The following is a 24,036-nucleotide window of genomic DNA, read 5'->3' as shown; positions in this document are numbered from 1 at the left end:
GAACTGCATGATATCTCACCATTGATTGTTTTTTCATCATATCCAGTTCTTTGGAGACTTTGTCATGGTACATGCACAATGGAAAAACCTTGGTCTTCAGCTTAAATACCAGGTCCCACTTGCATTCATAAAAAATACCTTCATATAGCACTTGTACCTCACGCATCATATATTCCAAGCGTGCATGATGAACAGCTGCCATATTCATGAGTATTTCACCTTTTCTCATTCTTTCCATGAATGTCTGAATTTTAAACATTTTGGATACGAAGTATTCTTTGTACAGTTTCTTAAAAAGATTGCAATTCATCATATTCATCATGTGAATCGGTGATGACAAATGTTCCTCCATCATTTTCTGTGATGTCTTCTGCTGGTCCATGAGATGCTCAAAAACTTCAGGCTGAGTGCCTTCTTCTTTCTGTATCATTTCAACTGTTGTTCCCGTTTGGTTCATATCAGATTCAAAGGATGGTTTGTCAGTTATTTCTGTTTTGAAAGACACCCTACAAACTCCACACTGGTCCTCTGTAATGTCACAGAATGAGAATATTTCCTTGAGTTCTTGATGTTGACATCTTGCTCTGATGTTTCCTCTTTCAATTTTCTCTGTGAAAGCTAACCTTCTGAAGAAGCGCTGCAGGACCCTCGCTGATTTGTCTTCTTGTTCTTCTCGAAGAAACTTATTGAACTCGTCCTTCTCTCTTTGAACTTCCTCTGCACTGATACTAATTTCTTCCTCATTTGTTGCATAATCTGCTTGTGGGACATGTCCTTCAAAGTGAAACTGCTTTTCTTTCAACATTTGCTGTTCACATCTCTGCTTCAGATTCCCTATTTCTATGTATCCTCTGAGAGTCAGTTTTCTGAAGAAGCGCTGCAGCACCCTTGCTGATCTGTCTTCTTGTTTTTCTGGAAGATATTTCTTGGATTCATTCTTCTCTCTTTTATCTTCTCCTGCACTGCTGCTAATTTTGTTCTCATTTGTTGCACTCCATGCATCCAGAATATAACCATCAGAGTGATAATGGTGCTCTTTCAACATTTGCTGTTCAAATCTTTGCCTCAGATTCCCCATTTCTATGTGTCGTCTGAGAGTGAGGTTCCTGTAGAAACACTGAATCACTCTAGCTGCATGGTTTTCTTTCTCATATTCTGCATATGGCACAGCTTGTACAAACTTTACAAAAACTGATGGGAATATATCAATAGACTTCAACTGCTGGTGCTGTATACCTTCATTTCTATGAGGATTCCACTTCCACACACACAGAAGCAGATATTCATCTTCCCTTTCTTTCAGCATCCTCTTAAGAACATCCACAAGATCTGCTATTCCATGAGAGTTCTTTATGGAGTGAAGACCATTCTTAAGTCTTGTTGGAGCATCTTCTGGGAGTTCAAGTCTCATCAGAGCTTCCATCAGTGGCACCTCAACTAGTGGATCCAGTAAAAGTCCCACATTAGCAAGGACTACCAGAGCCAGAATGAGGCACCTTTCTGCCTGTAGGTAATTAAAATCTTTCCTTGGGTGGAATAAGTATGAAAGTAGATTCATTCCTGTCTTATTCCCACACAAGACCCCAGCTAAGCGTTGAATGTGATCCTGAAAGGTTTTGATGCTACCTTTGTCTCTAGTGACAGAATTGATTAACCACTGAATTGATCTTGATCTTTGTGGCAACATGGCACTGACAAATGGCAGGGTTGCAAGATAGGTTGCTGGTAAAACAAATCTTCCTGTCTCGGATGAAAGCTTTGCAAATGATGCAAGTGCAACAGTGATAAAGACTTCATGCCAAAACAGAAAAAGAGGCATTTTGGGGAACAGCATTGGTATGTTACGATCTCCAAGGATTTTGACAAATTTTGAATATGCAAACACTGATGATACTGGATCTTCTTTCATTGCATCAAAGGCTTCATAGAATAGACCTCCAAGGTGAATAATCACACTGCCTCTTTCAAATGAAATAAAAGCATACCTTGTCTCTTCTTTAAGAAGATGTGAACCTTGTAGTTGTCTTTTTATGTTAAAGTACACCTTTTTCAAGTCAATGTGTTGGATCTTAAATAAAGAAACAAGAGTGGTTGCTCTTACAAACCAATCTGAACTCTTGCATTGTTCTTGTAAGGGGTTATCACACCAGCAGTTCACCATTTCCTGAACTAAACTTTTCAAGTTCACACTGTCCAAAGTGTCACTAAACATTCTCATGACAACTACATTTTCTGTCAAGTTTCTCAAGTGATGGCTTTCTGGAACGACAAAATGCTGCATTAACTTTTCGAATGCTGCAGTTGTATCATCCTTCAATGCAGTGAGTTCTTCTTTCAGGGTGTCCTTCTTGGTTTGGCCATTCAAAACTGCAACCTTCAGTGATTCCACTCCAAAATGTAAGACATATTCTAATTTGACCTTCAACAACAGTGTCTTTAAACCTTTGAGGGCACTTTCTCTTGTGAAGGGCTCGTGCACATGATGACAGTTATTGTTGTCACAAGATCTGTTTCCTGCACATCTTCCTTCCTGATAAGATCTGCACTGTACGTTCCGTGACACATGATGGCCAAGCCAGTTTCTGCACTTATTTATCCATTCTTTCAAAACACCAACAAGGTATAATGAAAGCTGAAAGGAAATGACCTGCTTGTCAAGGTGCACAGTCCGTTTGTCCTTCCATCTGAAGATTTCGGGCAAGACATCAGCACAAAGGTTCTTTTGTCTAGGATAAGTGATCAGCTGATTTGGATCCTCATCATCTTGGTGAAGGCCATAAAGCTTCAAGTATAGAGTGAATCTGCTATGCTTTTCTCTACTATCTGGTTTCAAGAAAGTGTTGATTACAGTCAGCAAAGTCTCAACAGCAGTTACAAGCAAGTCGCAGTCTGAAAGTTGCCCAGTTGAAACAGACCGAACAAATATTTTCATGGCCTCAACCATGCCTGCCTCATTGGCAAATGGTGAGACTCTTCTAAAGAATTCAAATGCTCTTTTCGCATCTCCTGTTCTATTCTGTATCATAGCGATGACCAAAAATGCCATTCCTGCACTATTGTTGTTCTCTGTTTCCTCAAATGCAGTGGCTGCCTTTTGAAAATGACTAACAATTTCCTTTTTCCTTGAGTCCATGTGGAACTCCTCATGCTGAGATTTTTCTTCCATATCTAAGTACAGCTCCAGTGCTAAGGTGTGATGGCATTTCCCTCGGACATCCACATCACGTCCTTTTTCAGCATGGTAAAGAGCATCTCTGGTGGCCCCATGTCGCAGAAGCATCTGAGCAACATCCGAATGAGAACTTTTACCTGTAAAACCAAGTACCTATGACATAAATTACTGCAGAAAGGAGACCTTTAAAGTCAACATTAGTCAAATACATCCCAGCACCCTATTCAGTGATACTGACATAAGAGTTTCACATTTGTTCATTTTTGACACAGTATCTCAAAGCTTGTGAAAACTGGATGCAACCCCAACACAGGTATGAAACCATGATTCAGGCATTTCATCCTTCCTCATTACTTCAAGACCTTGACCTTAAACAACACAAGTTCCTAGGGTGAACAAAACACCAATTTTACAACCTAAAGACATCTTTTTTTGAGTTGTAGGGTCCATCATAATTCATCTACATGCCTTATCTCAGAGAGAGATGACCCTGTTCCTCAAAAATATGTGTTTGATGATGACCTTGACCTTTGATGCCATTAACTAAAACCTATGTAAAGCATGCCTTCCTCATGAGTAAAAGAGTGTAATTCGAGACCAACCAGTGGGAAATTTTTCAACAGATAGATATAGGCTCTCACAGGCCCCCTGAGTAATTGAAGGAATTACAGCAAATTTGAAGGAATTGCATCTCAAATGTAAACAAGTCCAGCCAACTTGCAAAACAATTGCAGTGATATCGGTAGTTTAACGGTAATAACATAAACAACGCCCCTATTGGAAGCAATGTCGGTAATACTTGAAACAAGCTCGGCCATCATCAGACATTTCTCAGTTCCTTTCCGTAATTTGTTGGTCTCGTCCTGAAACTCACACATCTAAACATGGCATCCCTGGAAGGATCACCTGTCTCGGCAACTTTTGTTTTTAGTTTCTACTGTTCCATTTTTATAATATCCATCTTTGAACACCTGTGTTGAATGTATTTATGAGTGAGGTGTTGTCGGAGCTTTAGATTATTTTTTTTAGGAAAAGATCGTCATTGCAAAAGAGTGTTATAAGTCATTCCCTGGAGGCTTCCGATGTTCAGACGTAGACATTTGAGATGCAATTCCTTCAGATTTGCTGTAATTCCTTCAAATACTTAGGGGGGGCCTGTCTTAGAAGAGATAAAAACATTTTTGCAACTTTCGGTAACTGGCAGCCTGACGGACAAGAAACTAGATGGACTTAACTTTCACTGAAACAATTTTTTATCAACGGGCAGAAAACCAAAAAATCGTTATCACAGAGAATGTGTGACTTAAAGTCACAAGCACAATCAGATAATTAATGTGTCACACTCAAGGTCTAGAATACACTGCACTCAGTCAAACTTGTCTAATTTTTTTTTTTCTTTCGACATTAATACCTGTTTCATTTAATGTCTGTGCCATTAGTTCATCACTAAATATTGTTTATACTTTTCAATGGTCTATTATTTAAAAAAAATCCCCAACTTTCCGTTGACTGATATATTTCTATATATCTATGTATATATTTCTATTCCGTACCTATGACATCTCACCCTACCCATTCCAACATGCCTGACAGCTGAGTGGAGATGTACCACAACCGAACCTCCCCACCCCACCCACCCACCCTCGTCTTGCAGCCAAGAATAAGAATTGGTACCATATAGAGCCCATACTACATTAATTTATCATCATTTAAGTTTAACCACAGGTACAGATACGCAGTGTATTTTCATAAAATATTGCAAATATTTATGTGAAAACTCAATACCTATTCCTAATATACAGATCAGCAAAAAAGTTTAGAAAAAAATGAAATCTAAAAAAAGTAAGTGCTTATGTTGTCCATTTTAAAACTTGACAAAGTTGTGTTTATATTGACATTCACCATGTGAATAACAAACAGTAACATTTAACCTTTTGGATAGTAATGGAAAATGGCAAAATACCATATGAGCTTGAGTGAGGTGAGTACAATTTATTTGGTTAATCAAAAGAAAATTAGGATATCCAAATGAGATAAACACACCACTCAAAGACCTAAAAAGTTATCTATAGCTCTCTCTAACTGTGCACATCTCTTCAATTTGAAAGTATGGGACAGTTTACCATGAAACTGATTACTACCTGCATTCAGCAGATGGTTCTCCTTTAGAAGCTGTAGAATGTTAGGAACCGTTCATAATTTCTGGTTTAGTGGGGTGAGGGTGGAGATGATAAGGTCACCCACTTTGTTCTGGGAGGGCTTTGTCCATAACAATATTTACTTTGCACATAAATTTTAGGGGGGTCAGTCACATTGTACCTGCTTCTCCACTACAATCATCATCAACCCCTCAGTCATGAATCATGAACCGTCCCTTGCTAACATGATTTGAAAAGAAGATGTTATGTTTTTGAATATGAAAATCTCGATAAGCAAGGGACAGCCATGCATGTTTCTTCATTTATTGAGTATGGACTAATGATATTTGATTATGCATACTAATATCTTTATTTATAAAACCATGCCAACAATATTTGACATGATCCAAGTTTCAGTAATATTTTCTTATAAAGAATATATACATGAGACAGCCACACATATTACTTCATTTATTGACTATGGACTAATGATATTTCTATTATGTATACTAATATCTTCATTTATTCATAAAACAATGACAACAATATTTGACATGATCCAAGTTTCAGTAATATTTTCTAATAAAGAATGCTTTCTATAAATTCAAGTTGAAAAGTGAAAGAATTACTTGTTTTATTGAAAGATCTAAAAAACTTCTTCCCAAAATTTACTCACATCCTGTACACAGACTCGTAAACAGTGAGGGACACAATGCATGCTGACGTCTATATATGGTAAGCTTGTCACTGTCTAGACACACACATCTTGTCTGTGCAATTGGAACAAAATATACTGTGTACGTGTTGATAAATATGGGTCATAAATCATGACTTAGTTGTAAGCAAAAGGAATGTAGTTATTAAATAATGTGAACAGTTTTTGAGAAATGCAGATGAATATGTTCCCGTGAATATCCGGGATAGAACTGGTCTTCAGTAATCTACACTAGTTATAAGAGGCAACTAACAGGATCGCCTCTCTCAGATTCGCTGACTTAGTTGATGTACGTCATTTTATCCCAATTGGATAAATATATGCTCATGCTACTGATCACTGGATTGTCTGGTCCCGACTTCATTATTTATTAAAGACTGCCCCATATAGGAGGAATATTGCTTAGTGCAGCGTCACACAACAAATCAGTCATCCAACCATCATGAACATGTACCACTCCCTTAGAAAATGATGCTAACCTCCTTTCAACATGAGTTCAACAGCTTCCTTGAGGTACTGGTGCTTCTCAAGGAACTCCAGCTGGTCATCGTAGGGCAGATTTTCTAACGCTGCTAACATCTTGGGCTTGTTTCTATGTTTATGGTTGAATCTGACCAATTTGAAGTAGAGGTTTTCAAGAGTAAATTGAGCGCCTGGCTTGTTACTCTCCAGCACCTTCAACATTTCCCTGTTTGTTCCTCTCATCTCCTAAAATGCATATCGGGAGTAAATATATATTTTGTTAGCACTTTATAACTGCCCAGAACATCATGAAATCACAGAAGATCTTGCACAAAATGAAACAATGAGATATCAAAGTTATTTCAGCAGTTTTATGAATAGCTTAGAAAAGTTCATGGAATATACCTAATTGGAGAGTATGATAATTCAGAAACATTAAAAACATTTCCAAAATATGTTCTCAAAAGAGAAATAGCACAGACATGCCTGCATATTTTTGTGTTCCTTTATTCTTGTCTATAAATATTTACAGACCAGCGCTATACAGCAGGAATATTGCTGGCTGAGGCGTTTAACATGAAACCAACCAACTGAACAAGGGTAAAATAAAATAAAAAATAATCACCAGTATTTTGGTTTGGTACCTCTTCAAGCAATCAATGGCAAGTTCATGCAGTTCCTCTTTGTGTAGCAACTCTACTGCTCTGTTGTACAATCCAAGCTCCTCATAGCATTCACTGGCATCAGCATGTTTCCCAGATCTCTGGTACAGCCTGGCTGCCTCTTGGAACTTCTTCATTCTCTGAAACAACTTTGCTGCCAGCTCAAATTCACGAGCATTCTGCAGACATGTTGCAGCTTTCATGACTTCCCCGCAGTGCAGGAACTTATGAGCGGCACACACAAACTCTTCCCTCATTTTCCGGGGGTTGTCTTTCAGTTTCAGCGCCCCTTGTGCCTGACAGTGGGCAATGGCTATCTGTTCCTTGTTCTCATCCTCACCCATACGATAACAGTTGACAGCGACCTCGTACAGGGACTGGTTCATCATCTCATCTCCTCTCTTCACCCAGTCCTCAGGGGAAGACTTCATAGCAAACACCATGTGGGTAAATTCTGTCAAACAAAGCCCAATGTGAATTTCAAGGTACTAAAATGCATTGTATCGTATATTTGGGCTTACATTATCTCAGTTATGTACAGATTCTGTTGCTTGTTTGGTGGGTTAAGTCCCATCTGGGATTCAAACCCACACTCTTCAAGTAAGGCTTATAATTACCAGCAATCAAAGTTGGCCATCTAACCCATGCAGTCACTGCGGCGTCCAGTTTCGAGCAACAGAATATCTACTGACAGATGGTACTTATAAGAAAGCTCTTCTATTCCAACACTCACTGACATTCATTTCAGATGCTGATATGAACAAATGGAGATTGCAAATGTAGACAAGATATTAACTGTGGAACAGGTTATGTTGCATTATATTTAACAGAGTTTCATCAGTTTATTAGAAAATCATCAAATTAACTCCTCTTATACGTTTCTTCCACAGCTGTCCATAACCTTCTCTTAGAAAACAGTAACATTAGTGCTCAAGATATGCGCACAATGGGAAGCGTCACTCACCAGAATACCCATCCTCAGTTTGGGAGATACATCTAACTAGCTGCCTTGCCTTGAAGTATTCAAACATCGGAGCCCGCTTCTCTTCATCCTCATCAAATATCCACACATTCACCCGTGCTCTTGTCAAGGCTGTGTACAGGTACTTCAGTTCAGAGTTCAGAATTTTATGCTCATTAGCTTCAAATGCAAGTGCTCTTGGTCGATTGGGCTGACTCAGCATTTCTGAAATGGAAGTTCCTCAAATATGTTATTCTACTAACTGTCCCATGTAAACTATGTCGAAGAATTTACCTTTAAACAGAAAAAAATAAAGATATGACAGGTGATTAATGCATTTTTTCATTCTATGAATGTATACTTGTCAAATGGTTCACAAAGTCAAGAGTGCACTTTCAGAGAATTTAGATGCATGCTTAAGTGCAAATGTCTAATCTCGAGTTGCATATAATCAATGCCCACTTCTAACTAACTAATGAGGAATTGACAAACTGACAAATCATCATATCTACATAACACTTGAAGATATAAAAACATTTTTGAAATTACCATTAATGAATATACCTAAACAACTTGGAAGAACACTTTAGAAAATTATCCCGAAAAAGTTTTGAAGGACATATTTAAAATATCCCTTAAAAAGTGTTCAACAGATATCAGACCTCAGGTAGGTAATACAAAATGTCATTACCTGCATCAATAATATGAAGATTTTCTGCTTGCTCTTCACAGTGTGGTTGTGCAGCAAGTGACTCCAGGAATGTGGTGACAACTCGCCATTCTTTTGTGGCCTACAACATTAATATCAGATATTGTATAAAAATGGCTGATGCAGAACCCTGCTCCCTAAAACTAAATGGTTATGGTTTCAATACTGGCTGAAAGTATGAAATGACTGCAAATGACAACCTGTAAAACTAAAATTTAAACACATATAATAGTAGTGTATTTGATAAACTAAAGTAGTAAAGTAATAAATGAAAGGCTGTCTCCAAATTTGAAAACACTGGGTACAGTTCATGAGATACAGTCAATTCTTGTCTATCCAACACTCAATTATCTGCATTGATAATGATAGTGATAATTACTCTTGTTAATCAGACATTTCACATTCCGACTCTGACATACCAATCTAACAAGTGATTATTGTAAATACATAGTAAAATCATTCGGTCAACACAGCTGGTCAGATAATCCGACTGTAAACAATCACACATGGGTGGTAATTAATGTGTGCCTTAATGACTGCTTGACAACAACGTCGTGAACATCACACTTGTTAATTACAAACACAAGATAATTAATTGAGACGATTTAATCAAGAAATAACATTACAGCAAACTGTACAAAATGCTTACACCCGACCTGAGTTTTCATCATGACAAGATGTCTGTCGTGAGTACACCACCTGCTAAGCGAGCCCGAGTAGAAATTACCCAATTGATCAAGAAAGAAATCTGCCCCAGACAACACAATAAGTCATCACTGGCTGCTGATGTGTGGAAACAAACGTGAATTCTGTGCCAATGTAGTAATGACATTTATGTGCATGTAGATATGAACCTGATTGGTTATATGATTTTATATGTATGTTATGCCTTCTATGAATGTTAATAAATGATAACACGAATGTATTGTTATTGGTTTTAATTACTGTGAATACTTTATCATATGATGAAGACAACTGGATGTAGTGCAACAGAATGACGATCATGACCTTTAGTAAACATTGACATTATTACAAAATACATTAATCAGACATTCTCTTTAATCTGACATATTTCTTTGCACCCACAAGTGTTGGATAAACGAGAGCTGAGAGCTGTATTGTGTTTACAACAATACGGACATTCGTCCGAAGGTCTGTACATAAGGAATAAACGCTTCTGAATACACAGTCCCATTCTACGTTGCAGTAGAGACAATAATATCTTAGGATATTACAATGTTTCTGAGCAGTTTACTTGTAGAGGCTAAGAATTGGAATAAGGTGGGTTTAATACCTGCGAATCTGTGAAGAAGTTGTAGAGCAGTATGTCATCAAACTCCAGCCCCTTCGACTCGTAGATTGTGAGGACAATACTGTGCCTGGACAGCATGTCAGGCATCTTCTCCTTGGCGTCATCATTCACCACAAGGATGGCCTGGTGAGCCCCAAACTCAATGTGGGAGGCTTTTCTGTTGTTTCCCTGAAGCCCCATAAATATTTCACCAATAACAGAATAGTTACACATTTTCTTGCCAGCTATGACTTTGATATCTCATGGTATGATTATATGATTACGACTTTTTGTGACATTTTTCATAGCTAAATTTTCAAATCATGCCAGTCATCTTCATAGTATTACGGATTGCATATGTCTGTCCAGATGGTGATGTCTGTTCAAGACTTGGACAGTTTGCTCTGATGTTTTCAGCAAACTTCATCTTTCACAAAATACCTCAAATATATTATTCCGTTTATGATTTCCTGAATATATTGAATAATGTAACAACTGCTGACTTATTATTGTACTCAATATCCATCAATTTTCCCTTCCCAATATTCATATGTTTCATAATCATCCCATTGCGGATTTATTGCAGCCAGGATTTCTTCCAACACTATGATGATGGAACAACCTTCAAAGAGACTGACCTGAAGCAGAATTGCTAGATCCTGTGGGCTGCAAGACTCCATCAGCAATGGTAGAGGTCCATCAAGCAGACCTTGGTCCTTTTTCAGTTTGTCAAACGATTCTGGGAAGAATTCCACCATCAGGTCCAGGACTGCTGAGGCAAGGGCAAGGATCCCACCATGAGATCTGTAGCTGTGTGTCAGCTGGTACACTTGCTTTGGTTCATTCAGCATTTTCCGTTTATCACCCACCAGTGATTTTTTGGCATGAAAGAAGAGAGATTTGAGATCACAAAACCTGAAAGATATGCCCCTCATAATCCCCTGAGCTGTGTCCCCTGTCAAGAACATGTCATTAGGATGCTGTGTGATTCGGAGGAGGACACTTAGTTCTGCCTGAGTGAAATCCTGTGTTTCATCAACATACAGTTGGTGCACTATCCACGGTATTTCATCCATGCTTTCCAAGCGCTTAAATATGTCTGACACAAGATCTGCCTCATCAAACATCAAGTTTTGCTTTTTGAAATGATCATATCTCTCAAACAGTTGATAAACTGTTTCCCTCACTCCTGAAAAGTTTGGAGCTTTCTTTCTGCCAACTTCAATATAATCTTCCTCTGAAAGATGTCCGTCTAATTTAGTCAATGCTTCCCAGGATCCTTTGATGAAAGACATGATTTCAGTCCAAACTAAAGATGGATGATACTTAGCTTTCTTCTTAATCTTTGGCCAAATGGTTGAAGCGAATACCTCATAAGTGACCTCCTTTCTTGGATCAAGTTTACGTTGTCTTAATCCAGCTGCTGCTTCTTGTTGCAGAACATCTTCATCATAATCATTGTTCATTCCCATGAAGTCTTCATCATCAGAGTCTTGGTCCATAAGTGAGATACCCAAGACGTCCCCTTGTTCCTCCCATCCTCGCACAGTGACTCCCAGACTACCATCTTTGTTCCTTTCAAAGAAATAAGGTTCACCAAGTGAGCCATCCAGCATCATTAACAGTTGCTTAGATGTAAGGAAAAGTGGGTAACTGAGATCCTCAACATCTTGTAGTCTAGGAGGGATCTCCTGGTGTTCAGTTTCTACATGATCTGCTGTTTCATCACAAGCACGGCAAAGTTCATAGAAATTCTTATGAACTTCTGTGCACAGCACTGGATTCTTTGTTACAAAGATCTGATGAAGATGGTCATATTCTCCATAGTCTCGATCCTCCTCCTCATCCTGTCTCTCAAAGGATGGTTGGACATCATCTGCTTCAGGAGTAGCTGCTTGTTCATCATCTTCAGGATTTCCACCTTCATTGTCTTCAGCTGGAACCATACCATTCAAAACAACAGATGATTCTTTAATTGGCTGAATCTTAAATGCATGTTCAAAGCTGATAATTTATATGCTCATGAAAGGGGTTTCGTCACCAAAAGTTTGAAAAACATGTCAGGGAAACCTGAAAAGAACGAAGATAGTTGTCGCATTACTTTCATCAGGAATGAATGGTAACAAGATCTATTTAATTCAAGAAATGAATCTCCTAAAATGTGATGTGCACTTAAATGTCTGTACACCTTACCTAGTGCTGCAAAGATCCACTCCAGCCTTGGAATAAAGGGGACACCTGTCTCTTGAAATAACCTCCAGTAGGCGATGAAGTTTGTCCAGAGTCTGTACAGACAACTCGTGGTCTTGCCTGTCCCACTTCTTCCCAATAGTAGGATGGGGGCTTCACCACTGAGGTGGATGATGGCATGCTCTTTGTCAGTCACCTTGAAAGGCAGATCAGCTTTCTTGATCATATTGGAGAGCACAATGTTGACTAAGGCAGATGTAAAAGCATAGAACTTGAGGATATGATATTCCCTTGGATCTGGACTTGCTGGGGGAAAGAACATGCAAGTGATTGGTTCTTGTACTCTCATATCTTGTTCTTGAAAGAGTAATGGAAGCTGTTTCTGTTTTTCTGAACGACTAGGTCTCTCTACTAAACCTTGCAAGTTTCTTTTCAACAATGATGCCTTTCCTCTCTTATATGATGTTCCTATTGAACCCAACAGTTTCTGAATCTCATCATCACTGGAGACAATATCCCACACTCTAATGATCTGTGTGTAAATACGGCCACCTTTAACAGCAAAGCTTCCACCATCCTCATCCTGCATTCTTTTACTGGGAGAATCGCTGCATCGTCCTGAAAATGCAACAGCTTTCTCCCATATTAGTGAAGTGCTTTTGGACAGTTCTGATTTAAAAATATTTCTATTGCTGACAGGTTTGTAAAAGTCTGACCTCCAGTTTCCATTTGCTAGTTCTGTGATAATCTTTATAGCCCTTTGCTTAAGTCTCATTTGTACACTCTTGCTTCTGAGGTGTTTCCAAGCATCAGCGGTGAACTCTACTTCCCATGGTAAGTCATCAAAGAGTTCTGGTTTAAATTCCATATCCTCATCATCCTCACTATCATGTAGAATTCCCATAGCATCCCCTCCCCTCTCCTCTCCTGCAGTTTCCTCCTCATCCTCCTCTCTAGATTCTGCATTTTCAGCCGGTCCATAGCTTGCAGCTGCACTGATGCTCTCCAAAATGGAACGGCTGGAATTTTGAATCATTTCCAAAATATCTAACTTGCATTCTGAAACTGTCAAGGTTGTTTTTTCTGATAAAGATTTCACCATTTGCATTTTTTCCTCTTTGAGTGTTTTAGAAATAACTGTTTTATGTCTGTCAACATTTTCGTTGGTTACATTCATTTCATGGCCATCATTTTCTTGTGTTGCTTCAGATGTTTGCTTTTCAGTGACCATCGTCTTCTTCTTTTGCTTCTTTCGTTTCTTTTTCGTTTTTTTTTTGCTTCCTTTGGTTGGCTCTTGGGATGGAACATCTGTCTTTTCAGGAATTCTTTCTTCAAATTTGGCAATTGCATTGCTTTCACATACATCACTGGAAAAAACATCTGTTTCGCTTTTGCCTTTTATAGTGTTTTTGCTTGTGGACTTGTCATCAGCCTTCATACTGACTGAGCTCACTACATGTTTTTTTTCATTACTGGTGTCGCTATGAACAATGCAATCTGTACATTCTGGCATGTCTATGTGATCAGCCTGCTTCAAGGTTTGTTCCTTACACTTGTTCGCATGGTCAGTAGAAGTAGATGATCTACCAGAATCAAGAACAGGATCAGAAGAATGACTATCATACTGTGTACAAACAAGTTTATCCTTTTGCTTGGCTTCATCAACAGCAGCATTTTCCTTTTCTAAGGAATAGTTCTCTTCCTTACTGGTACTTGGAGACAGACCGCTCTGCAAACTATCCACATTCAAATCTGCTGGAACATCTTCGGAGTGAATAACACATGACACTGTCGTATCCTTGGTACATTCTTCTATAGCCTCACCTGCCTTAGAAGTGTCATTATCTGTGTCTGTTCTCAGGCACTTTGGCTGACATTTATCACAGGTTTGTAGCCATGTCTCTACTTTCACACATGTGGATGGTGAATCCGGCTTTCTTGATATTACAGTGACATTAGAAGCATCAGACCCAGTTATAGTATTAGATCCTGAACTGGATGACAACTCATTTGTGTCCTCAGTTTCTTCATCAGTAGTTTCATTCACTGATAAAGAGCCTCTCATTTCCTTTTCTGTACAATCTATCAGTTGCCTTGGACCTAATTCTAAAGGAAATCCTGGTGTTGTACTGAGTGAACTTTTACATTGAGATATCTCACAAATGTCGCTATCTTCCTTTAAAACATCTTCAGCCTTTGGCAGCATCTGGAGACTGTGTGCTGGCTTTTCTGTTCTGGCAGATTCCATTTTGTTACCAGTGGTAGAAGGATCATTCTTTTCTGGTTTTGCTGGAATTTCAATCTTCTGATTTATTTTGGGTTTACAACCAGACACCTCAGATTGTGACACCTTGTAAATGGTCCCATCATTGCTCAGTTGACTTACATTTGAATGTGTATTGGCTGGAATAACTTCATGACTGCATCTTCCCTCAGGCTGCATGTCACTAAATTCTTCACACGGTTTTACTTCTTCTCTCCTGGGTTTCAGGAATACTACAGCATTGCACTCTTCTTCATCTTGTTCTTTGCTGACCTGTTCCTGCTTAAGAAATACTTTGCCCTCTGCTGTGCCAAAATTTGTTTCCATGGACTCATCTGCAGGTTTTTCATTTACTTGGTGACCTTTGATCTTGTTCTTCTCTGGCATATCTGAACAGCTTACTCCTCCTTCCTCTCTATGAGTAATACATTTTCGCTGATGTGCTTCTTTGATCGCAGTGCTTGTGGAACCAAAATATGTACGACTTGCCCTATCACCAAGGTTTTTGTTGAACAGACTCTGGTTATCTACTTTTCCGGGACCTTGTGTCTTGCTTGCTGTAAGTGCCCTTTCATCCCCACACTGCCCTGATGTATCAGAAGAAGTATTGGTTGGTCCATCACTCTGTCCATGGTTCAAGTCATCTTCACAATCAGACTGTACAGATGTATCAGGAGAAGTATTGGTTGGTCCATCACCTTGTCCTTGGTTCAAGTCATCTTTATAATCCAGTTGTACAGCTGTATCTGGAGAAGTATTGGTTGGTCCATCACCTTGTCCTTGGTTCATGTCATCTTTATAATCCAGCTGTACAGCTGTATCTGGAGAGGAAGTGGTTGGTCCATCACCCTGTCCATGGTTCAAGTCATCTTCATAATCCAGCTGTACAGCTGTATCTGGAGAAGTAGCAGTTGGTCCATCACCTTGTCCTTGGTTCAAATCATCTTTATAATCCAGCTGTACAGCTGTATCTGGAGAGGAAGTGGTTGGTCCATCACTCTGTCCATGGTTCAAGTCATCATCACAATCAGATTGTAAAGTTGTATCTGGAGAGGAAGTGGTTGGTCCATCACCTTGGCTCATATCATCTTCATAATCCAGCTGTACAGTTGTATCAGAAGAAGTATTGGTTGGTCCATCACCTTGTCCTTGGTTCAAGTCATCTTCATAATCCAGTTGTACAGTTGTATCAGGAGAAGTATTGATTGGTCCATCACCTTGTCCTTGGTTCAAGTCATCTTCATAATCCAGCTGTACAGTTATATCAGGAGAAGTATTGGTTGGTCCATCACCTTGTCCTTGGTTCAAGTCATCTTCATAATCCAGTTGGACAGTTGTATCAAGAGAAGTATTGGTTGGTCCATCACCTTGTCCTTGGTTCAAGTCATCTTCATAATCCAACTGTACAGTTATATCAGGAGAAGTATTGGTTGGTCCATCACCTTGTCCTTGGTTCATGTCATCTTCATAATCATTTTGTACTGGTGTTTTATAATTAGATAATAAGGATAGAAGCTGGGTCTTTTTCCTTTGTAGTTCTTCCATGTTCTGCAAAATTCCATTGTACGGGCATTATATTGAAATATAGTATGCAAAATTATATTGCATATATTATTGTTAACAGTTTGCATGAAAATGACTGACACCTGTTCATACCGAACTGACCCTCTCTTAGACAATGACAACACATTTGCTAGAAAAACTTGTCAAATTTCAACAAATTTGCAACATAGTATTCAGATAACATAGGAACTGTATTAGACAATTACACAATATCAACATTGACTGAGATTTACACTACTCTTTATAATATTCAAGCAATATCATGGAGAGGAATACCTGAAATGGGCTTCACACACTGTATCCATGTCCCCATGAGTGAAATTGAATCCAGGTCTTTCGTGTGGCAAGCGAAAAACTCAATGATTATGCTACACTACCACCAATATCGGCAGTGAAAATGTGAAACATATTTTTCCAGCGACCTGCACTGTCATGTTGGTCTTGGAACCTAGTTCACACACAACCTTTTGCTGACAGTCAGTCACAAAAGACCTGAAACCTACTTTCATTCACTTCAGGAGGTCCTGCCTGAGCAATCCTCATACCATCAAGTTTGCAGTGTTATGACCTAACTGGGGCAGTGAGGTTGCCCCAAGTTAAAGAAACAACATGAATCTGCGTGGGGCGGTGAGGTAGCCATGTGGTTCAAGCGTCAATCATCACGCCAAAGACGTGTTCAATCTCTCCATTGGTACAATATGTAAAGCCTATTTCTAGTGTTCCCTCTCATGATACTGCTGGAATGTTGCTAAAAGCCAGGTAAAACTAACTCACTGGCTCAAGTAACTGATCAAGGTGTTCAAAACGTATGCCATGCTTATAGAAGATATGCATCCCATGACACCTTTGGGATGTCAGAGAACTGTCAAGCAGTCAATACCAGGCAGCAGCAAGGCTGATTAAGCTGTGGCTAAACCTTACACAGTCCCAATTTAAACACTTCTCAGCTCCCCTTGAAAACATACTCTGCAAGAAGCATAACTGTTCTCTTCATCCTCATCTTCCATGATAGCCAAGTTAACAAAGACAACAGAGCAAGAACTGTGAAGAAGTGCAAGATCCAGTTTAAGGTTGGGGACACTCTCAGCAAGGACCATAGCTTCTCTGTACCACTTTAGAGCTTCCCTATACTCATCCTGCTTGAAACAGCTGTCTCCCAAAGCTTTCAGGCGACTCATTCTTTTCTTCAGACCTTCACCTATGGGAATTTCATCAAGAAATCATAAGCGTTTAAAACTCTAACTCTAAACTGAATGAATTCTAAATGAATGAAAAGTAATTCCAAGCAATTACAAACAGCTATGGAAGTCCATGATAAATTATAACTGAACTGTGAACAACTAATAACCTTCATCCACAAATGGAGCAATGGTATCACTACAGCATTTGCAGAAGCAGTGTAAATACACAGAGGATACTAACGACCTTTCGTGCAATGCCATTCTTATTAAATGAGTTAATGGTTTGGTATCAAATGAGCGAAAGCGAGTTTAATAAAAATGGTATTTTATGGAAGCGTGTTTAGTATTCTGTTTATTACTTGCCAACATAAATTGACAGAAACTGCGGCGAAATTGCCTACAGTGTGAGGATTCTCGGCTTTCAGCGAGTCAAGCAAGGTCTTGTAAAATTGTGACAGCGACATTGGGGAAAATAATGCAGTTAGGGGACTGTGAGACAGAAGATACCTGCATATCGTGATGCCTGTTCCAGCAGCTGATGGCATGGATCCTCAGCCTCAAGATACTGAACAGCAGTCTTCCCTCGATTATCACGGACACTGACACAGCATCCCAGCCCCAGCAGCAGCTCGAGCAGATCACGTCTGTGGGTGACACTCAGGGACGGACTCTTCACACACAGGTGAAGTGGGGAGTCCCCACGACTGTCAGGCTGGTCAATCTGCAGACTGAGGTCCGGCTGCCTCTCCAGGACATACTTCAACAGGTCAGGATTACCTGCAACATGCTTGAAGCATGAGGAGCAATGGACATTGTTTACTTAAACCTCCTAATTTCTCATATATCCTCCTTGTTGTTTCGATTACCTAAACACCTAAAACATTCCCCTGGCATTTATCAGGGAACCATTGGCCTCATAACCCAGATGGAATGTCAGAGAGAATGATACAAAGGGCATTGTAGCTTCCCTGGTCTTGGATGGGCATAAATCTATAAATCTAAACTTACCCACTCACTCCCTCTATGGGTGTGGAGCCAACAGTTTAAAGTTTCAACGACCACTTTTGAAATAATTATATCATCCCTTACATTACAGTTCTTGCATAGATACTTTGGACAAAAGTATGAGATGAAGTGAGAGATGGTCTCAGGAGTTTACTCAGTGACAGGTACTATTAAACCTAAAAACAAAATGACCCGTGAAGGTCCCGGGGTAGAACAGGCCTTCAGCAACCCATGCTTGCCACAAAAGGCGGCTGTGCTTGTCGTAAGAGGCGACGAATAGGATCGGGTAGTCAGGCTCGGAAGTGGTTGTGGTTGACACATGTCATTAGTTCCCAATTGTGAAGATTGATGCTCATGCTGTTGATCACTAGATTGTCTGGTCCAGACTCAATTATTTACAGACCGCAGCCATATAGCTGGAATATTGCTGAATGCGGCATAAAACTAAACTCACTCACTCACTAAAAACAAACCTGAAGCAAACCTGGAACCCAAAATCATAGGTTTCTGGCTTGCCTGAGTGACATAAACAGAACAGTAAAAGAAACGCAAGTATCAGAAAAATAATATCTCATAAATTTGAGTAAGCATTCATGTTATTTTATTTAAAAACTGGACAAAAATACAGAGTTGTGTTTCTTTTGCTGTTCAGCATAGACTTGAACAGTGAATTATGGTATTATGGTGCCTTAGATAACATGCCATAGTGTTTTAACTAACCTATTTTTTGCACCATCACTGACATCTTTAGCCAGTAAAACTAAGCGCTACACATCAGTACGGGTTACAGTCAACAGTGAGTTATGAGTGGATTTCACATGGAGAAAACATAAAACAATCAAGAAGATAACAAATACCTGTTTGGCAGATCAGGTGAAGCTTAGGTGAAAAATATCTCACAGCACAAAACCACCCTAAAATACTATAAACAGCACCGACACCATAATCACAGCATGTACCGAAGTAATAACAGAGCTAGGAGTGAAAAGCAACAAGAGAAGATAAATATTTCACTTGATTTAGGCAGAGCAATGTGTCATGAGGCTGAGTTAGATAAAACATAAATAAAAAGAACATGCATACAAAGGGAGGGAAGGTGATTAACTATTTACAAAAGGATGAGGGAAAATGCCACACATGCAATGCTAGACAGATTCTTAAGGACTTAAGGAGACAGATGAATTAGTGGTCGTGAACAAAACAGAAATTCTGGTTCTTCTGCAGACAACTGGACGTCATGACACACGATCCTACCATTGACCAACTGACCTGATTTAGTGGCCGATCTGACCGCTGCTATCATCAGCGGTTCCTCATCTTCATCCACAATACTCTCAAGAGGTGTGCCCTTCTCCAGGAGAGTGATGGCAAGTCTGATGCCAAAGTCACTCAAGTCCACATCACTCAAGGATCTAAGAATGTTGGATATACGTATGTCTGCTGTTGGCAGGGTTGCTGCTCGGCCGTCAAGTGGCGACCTGGGTCCATTCCTTGTCTGGACAAGGAGATCCACACCCAGCCATTCATTCTGTTTGATAAGGAGGTCCAACACGCGGGTCCAGAACTGTGGATAGTCTGGGATGTCGATGCCATCACAATGTGAGCAGTCTGAAGAACCAACACATATGCTCTCTTTCAGTTTGGTCTCCCATTAAGTAAATCTACCAAATCTTGCTTATTGTAACAAATCAAGAAAAGAAAAGATATTACAAATTATTGTTCAAAAAACAATGAATTTTCAGTCAGGGCTTACTAGAAAAGAATTACTGAATAAAGATGAGTGAGACATTTTTGCATGTTGCCTCAGTTACTCAGTTATGTGACCATTTTGGATAGGCACTATTCAAAATTAAATTTAACAAGTTTGATGTTAACACTATCAATGCTGGCATTCAGATCAAACTGACAGAGTGAATTAAGTTTTATGCCACATGGACTGATAATTCAGTTGGCATGAAAAATAATCTCTTCAGGGCTACACAACGAGAGGTCAAAATTATGGTTCAGGGGTCTTGAAGTGAAATGCAACGAGACTTTTAAACAGAGCCTCGAAAAAGTAGGTGGGATGATGTAAATGAAGTTCATCCTTGAAATGCAACCCATCACTTTGGTCATGATCATAATTAAAAGAGAATGAACATGAACACTGAAGACGCTTTTGCCTGTTGATGAACCTTCTATATGTTCTTTCCTCATGTATCTTCCTATATTCTGAGATCATAAAATTGTGCTGTGACTGGAAAATTTCTTTCCAAAAAATATATCTCAAGATGTCACTAAAACGTGGTCATTATATATTTATACTTGAAATAGACTCATTGCTGGCATTATATATATAACAAGATGTATTTAATAAAAATTTTATAAGCCAATTTTACACCTCAAATGCTTAGTATGTATTTCTGAAATCAGCATCTCAACTCATTACTTGTAAACACCCCCAACACTTCCCTTTTAATTTTGGAATTAACACCTCCAACATCTAGCTAATAATCTTGGACTTAACACCACCAGGGCTTAACCTGTAATGACATATTTAACATCTCCAGGGGTTACCTTGTATTCTTGGACTTGACACCTCCAAGGGTTACCTTGGAAACTTAGAACTAAATACACCAACATTCAACTTGTATTCTTGGAATGAACATCTCAAACGCTTACCTTGTAATCTTGGAATGACTGTTGCCAGTTTTGCAAAACAGCACACCCTGTCATCATCTAATTTCCTGAGATCATCTATCAGAGTATGGTAGATAGAAGTATGACCTTCTTGGCCAATGGAACACATCTAGAGGAAGAGAATACACAAACACAGTGGGATGGTGTGCAGCTTACAGTTACACTTAAAACATCAAGATGACCGGATGCATGGAACAACTCAGTTAAAGGGGTCTGTATCCCATGCGGAACACACCTTCAGGACAGGATACATGCCAAAATACACAGTCAGAGGGGTCTGTAGCCCACACAGAACACATTTAGAGGACAGTGTGTATGCCACAATTCAGTCAGAGGGGTCTGTAGCCTACACAGAACACATCTTGAGGACAGTATATATTGCCACAATACAGTCAAAAGGGTCTGTACATTACAGAACACATTTAGAGGACAGTATGTATGCCAAAATACAGTCAAAGGGGTCTGTAGACTACACCGAACTCATCTTGAGGAGAGTGTATATTCCAAAATACACAGTCAGAAGGGTCTGTAACTTAAACAGAACACATCAAGAGGACAGGAAACATGCCGCAATACAGTCAATGGGGTCTGTACCCTACACAGAACACATCTTGAGAACAGTATATATGCCATAATACAGTCAAAGGGGTCTGTAGTTTACACAGAAGTCATCTTGAGGACAGTATATAATGCTACAATACAGTCAATGGGGTCTGTAGCCTACACAGAACACATTTAGAAGACAGTATATAAGCTACAATCCTGTCAGAGGGGTCTGTAGCCTACACAGAACACATCTTGAGGACAGTACATGTTACAATACAGTCAGAGGGGTCTGTAGCCTACACAGAACACATCTTGAGGACAGTATATATGCCAAAATACAGTCAGAGGGGTCTGTAGTTTACACAGAAGTCATCTTGAGGACAGTATATAATGCTACAATACAGTCAAAGGGGTCTGTAGCCTACACAGAACACATTTAGAAGACAGTATATAAGCTACAATCCTGTCAGAGGGGTCTGAAGCCTACACAGAAAACATCAAACGGACAGGATACATGCCACAATACACTCAGAGATGTCTGTAGCCCACACAGAACACATCTTAAGGACAGTATATATGCTACAACACAGTCCTTGGGGTCTGTAGCCTACACGAACACATCTTGAGGACAGTATATATCCTACAACACAGTCAATGGGGTCTGTAGCCTCCACAGAACACTTCAAGAGAACAGGAAACATGCCACAATACAGTCAATGGGGTCTGTAGCCTACACAGCACACATTTTGAGGATAGTATATAATGCCACAATACAGTCAATGGGGTCTGTAGCCTATACAGAACACATCTTGAGGACAGTATATATGCTACAACACAGTCAATGGGGTTTGAAGCCTACACAGAACACATCTTAAGGACAGTATATATGCTACAACACAGTCAATGGAGTCTGTAGCCTATACAGAACACATCTTGAGGACAGTATATATGCTACAACACAGTCAATGGGGTCTGTAGCCTATACAGAACACTTCAAGAGAACAGGAAACATGCCACAATACAGTCAAAGGGGTCTGTAGCCTACACAGAACACATCTTGAGGACAGTATATATGCTACAACACAGTCAATGGGGACTGTAGCCTACACAAAACACATTTAGAGAACAGTTTATATGTCACAATACTGTCAGAGGGGTCTGTAGTCTACACAGAACACATATTTAAGACATATTTACCAGACAAACAAATAATGCATATAATTTCTTTAACTAAACTGAGACAAACTAAACTATTATCTCAGATGAATGGACGGAAATGGAGGGTGGACGGGCGGACACGAAGGGTAACCCTATAAATGGCTGGGGGCATAAACACTAGATGAAACTACATTTCCTACAGATCACACACCAAAGAATGGTGGTATTATTGAAGGATACAAGCACATGTGTAAATTCAGCTTCACTCAACTTTCCTCATAACATACTTCAAGAGTTTCAGTCAGATTTTGTTTCACTCTCTTCCTATCACTTTCTGTTTTCCACACCAAGTCTTACTCTGTACATTCAAATCTGTGAATGTAACCTCTTAAATTTTTCCCCACTCTTTGTTCGGGACGAAGACTAATTTTTCAGTTTTAGATGTAGTGATTAAAATGAGAAGCAATGCATCATTAATATGCGAGATGTAAATAATTACCCATATATAAAATATCAATAATGTGACATAAGATATTTCTTATATGGCCAAATGATCTACAAACTTCACTAGCTATTCCACACTGCATATTAACCTACGATCATAAGCAATACTTGACACTTTGCCTGGTGACACATGATGTGTCTCCATGCCCTAAGCCTATCAACGTGTATCTGGTGTACTGATACAAGTTGGTCTATTTTAAATAATGACGACACCAACATCAGTCCATCCACATACAGCTATCAGAGTGTGTGTAATCATTATAACAGTTCAGATAAAGTTTGATAGGTGAGACTGACTGGTAACCTGGGGTTGATCTGTGATTAAAAACAAGGGCCTCTTGCAGGCAAATGGTTTTAATTCTCTTTAGCTAGTTCAAATTGATGACCAAATTATTTTGTTCTTGTTTCCCAAAATTGAAAATACTTTAACGCGGAATTCAAATGAGTGATGAAAACATAGACATGAAAACCTTTCCTCCTTATCAGATAACAAATTATGAAACACATTACAATCATTTTTACATGTCTTTTCAGCATACTAGAACTATTGGTAACAGCATAATACATAAAACAAAATATAACTATAGGTAGTAAAATTTACAAACATATCAGTAAAAACATAAAACAGTATATTCAGGTGAAAAGACAGAACAGATTATTACTCGAATCAGAACAGATTTTACTCTGATCAATGTGCTTCTAGTTATAATGCACAGACCCATTACTATTTGTTTTAACTCTGTGTACTGTATACGATACCATATATTTTACTACTTCCCAATATAGCCTTAACTAATTATGTCATTCATAAATAACTATTATCATTCTGGGAAATAT

The 24,036-nt window shown here is 39.1% G+C and overlaps 1 protein-coding gene across 1 annotated transcript in view; it reads right to left on the bottom strand.

Moving 5' to 3' along the window:
* The window catches only part of LOC137277681 (uncharacterized), a 31,645-nt gene that overhangs the window by 3,739 nt on the left and 3,870 nt on the right, over window positions 1-24,036 (bottom strand). Inside the window, exons 4-15 of the mRNA XM_067809553.1 lie at window positions 20,974-21,100; window positions 19,582-19,920; window positions 17,815-18,084; window positions 17,092-17,324; window positions 12,304-16,111; window positions 10,749-12,046; window positions 10,114-10,299; window positions 8,802-8,901; window positions 8,114-8,335; window positions 7,113-7,603; window positions 6,505-6,733; window positions 20-3,309 (exon numbers count right to left, since the gene is read on the bottom strand). Of these exons, the coding sequence (XP_067665654.1) occupies window positions 20-3,309; window positions 6,505-6,733; window positions 7,113-7,603; window positions 8,114-8,335; window positions 8,802-8,901; window positions 10,114-10,299; window positions 10,749-12,046; window positions 12,304-16,111; window positions 17,092-17,324; window positions 17,815-18,084; window positions 19,582-19,920; window positions 20,974-21,100 (10,593 nt within the window). The remainder of the gene's footprint in view (window positions 1-19; window positions 3,310-6,504; window positions 6,734-7,112; window positions 7,604-8,113; window positions 8,336-8,801; window positions 8,902-10,113; window positions 10,300-10,748; window positions 12,047-12,303; window positions 16,112-17,091; window positions 17,325-17,814; window positions 18,085-19,581; window positions 19,921-20,973; window positions 21,101-24,036) is intronic.

Source organism: Haliotis asinina, chromosome 3 (assembly GCF_037392515.1).
Source record: "Haliotis asinina isolate JCU_RB_2024 chromosome 3, JCU_Hal_asi_v2, whole genome shotgun sequence".
NCBI classification, from domain to species: domain Eukaryota; kingdom Metazoa; phylum Mollusca; class Gastropoda; order Lepetellida; family Haliotidae; genus Haliotis; species Haliotis asinina.
Note: the sequence above shows the minus strand (reverse complement) of the source record. Positions and strands in the feature narration are given on the sequence as shown.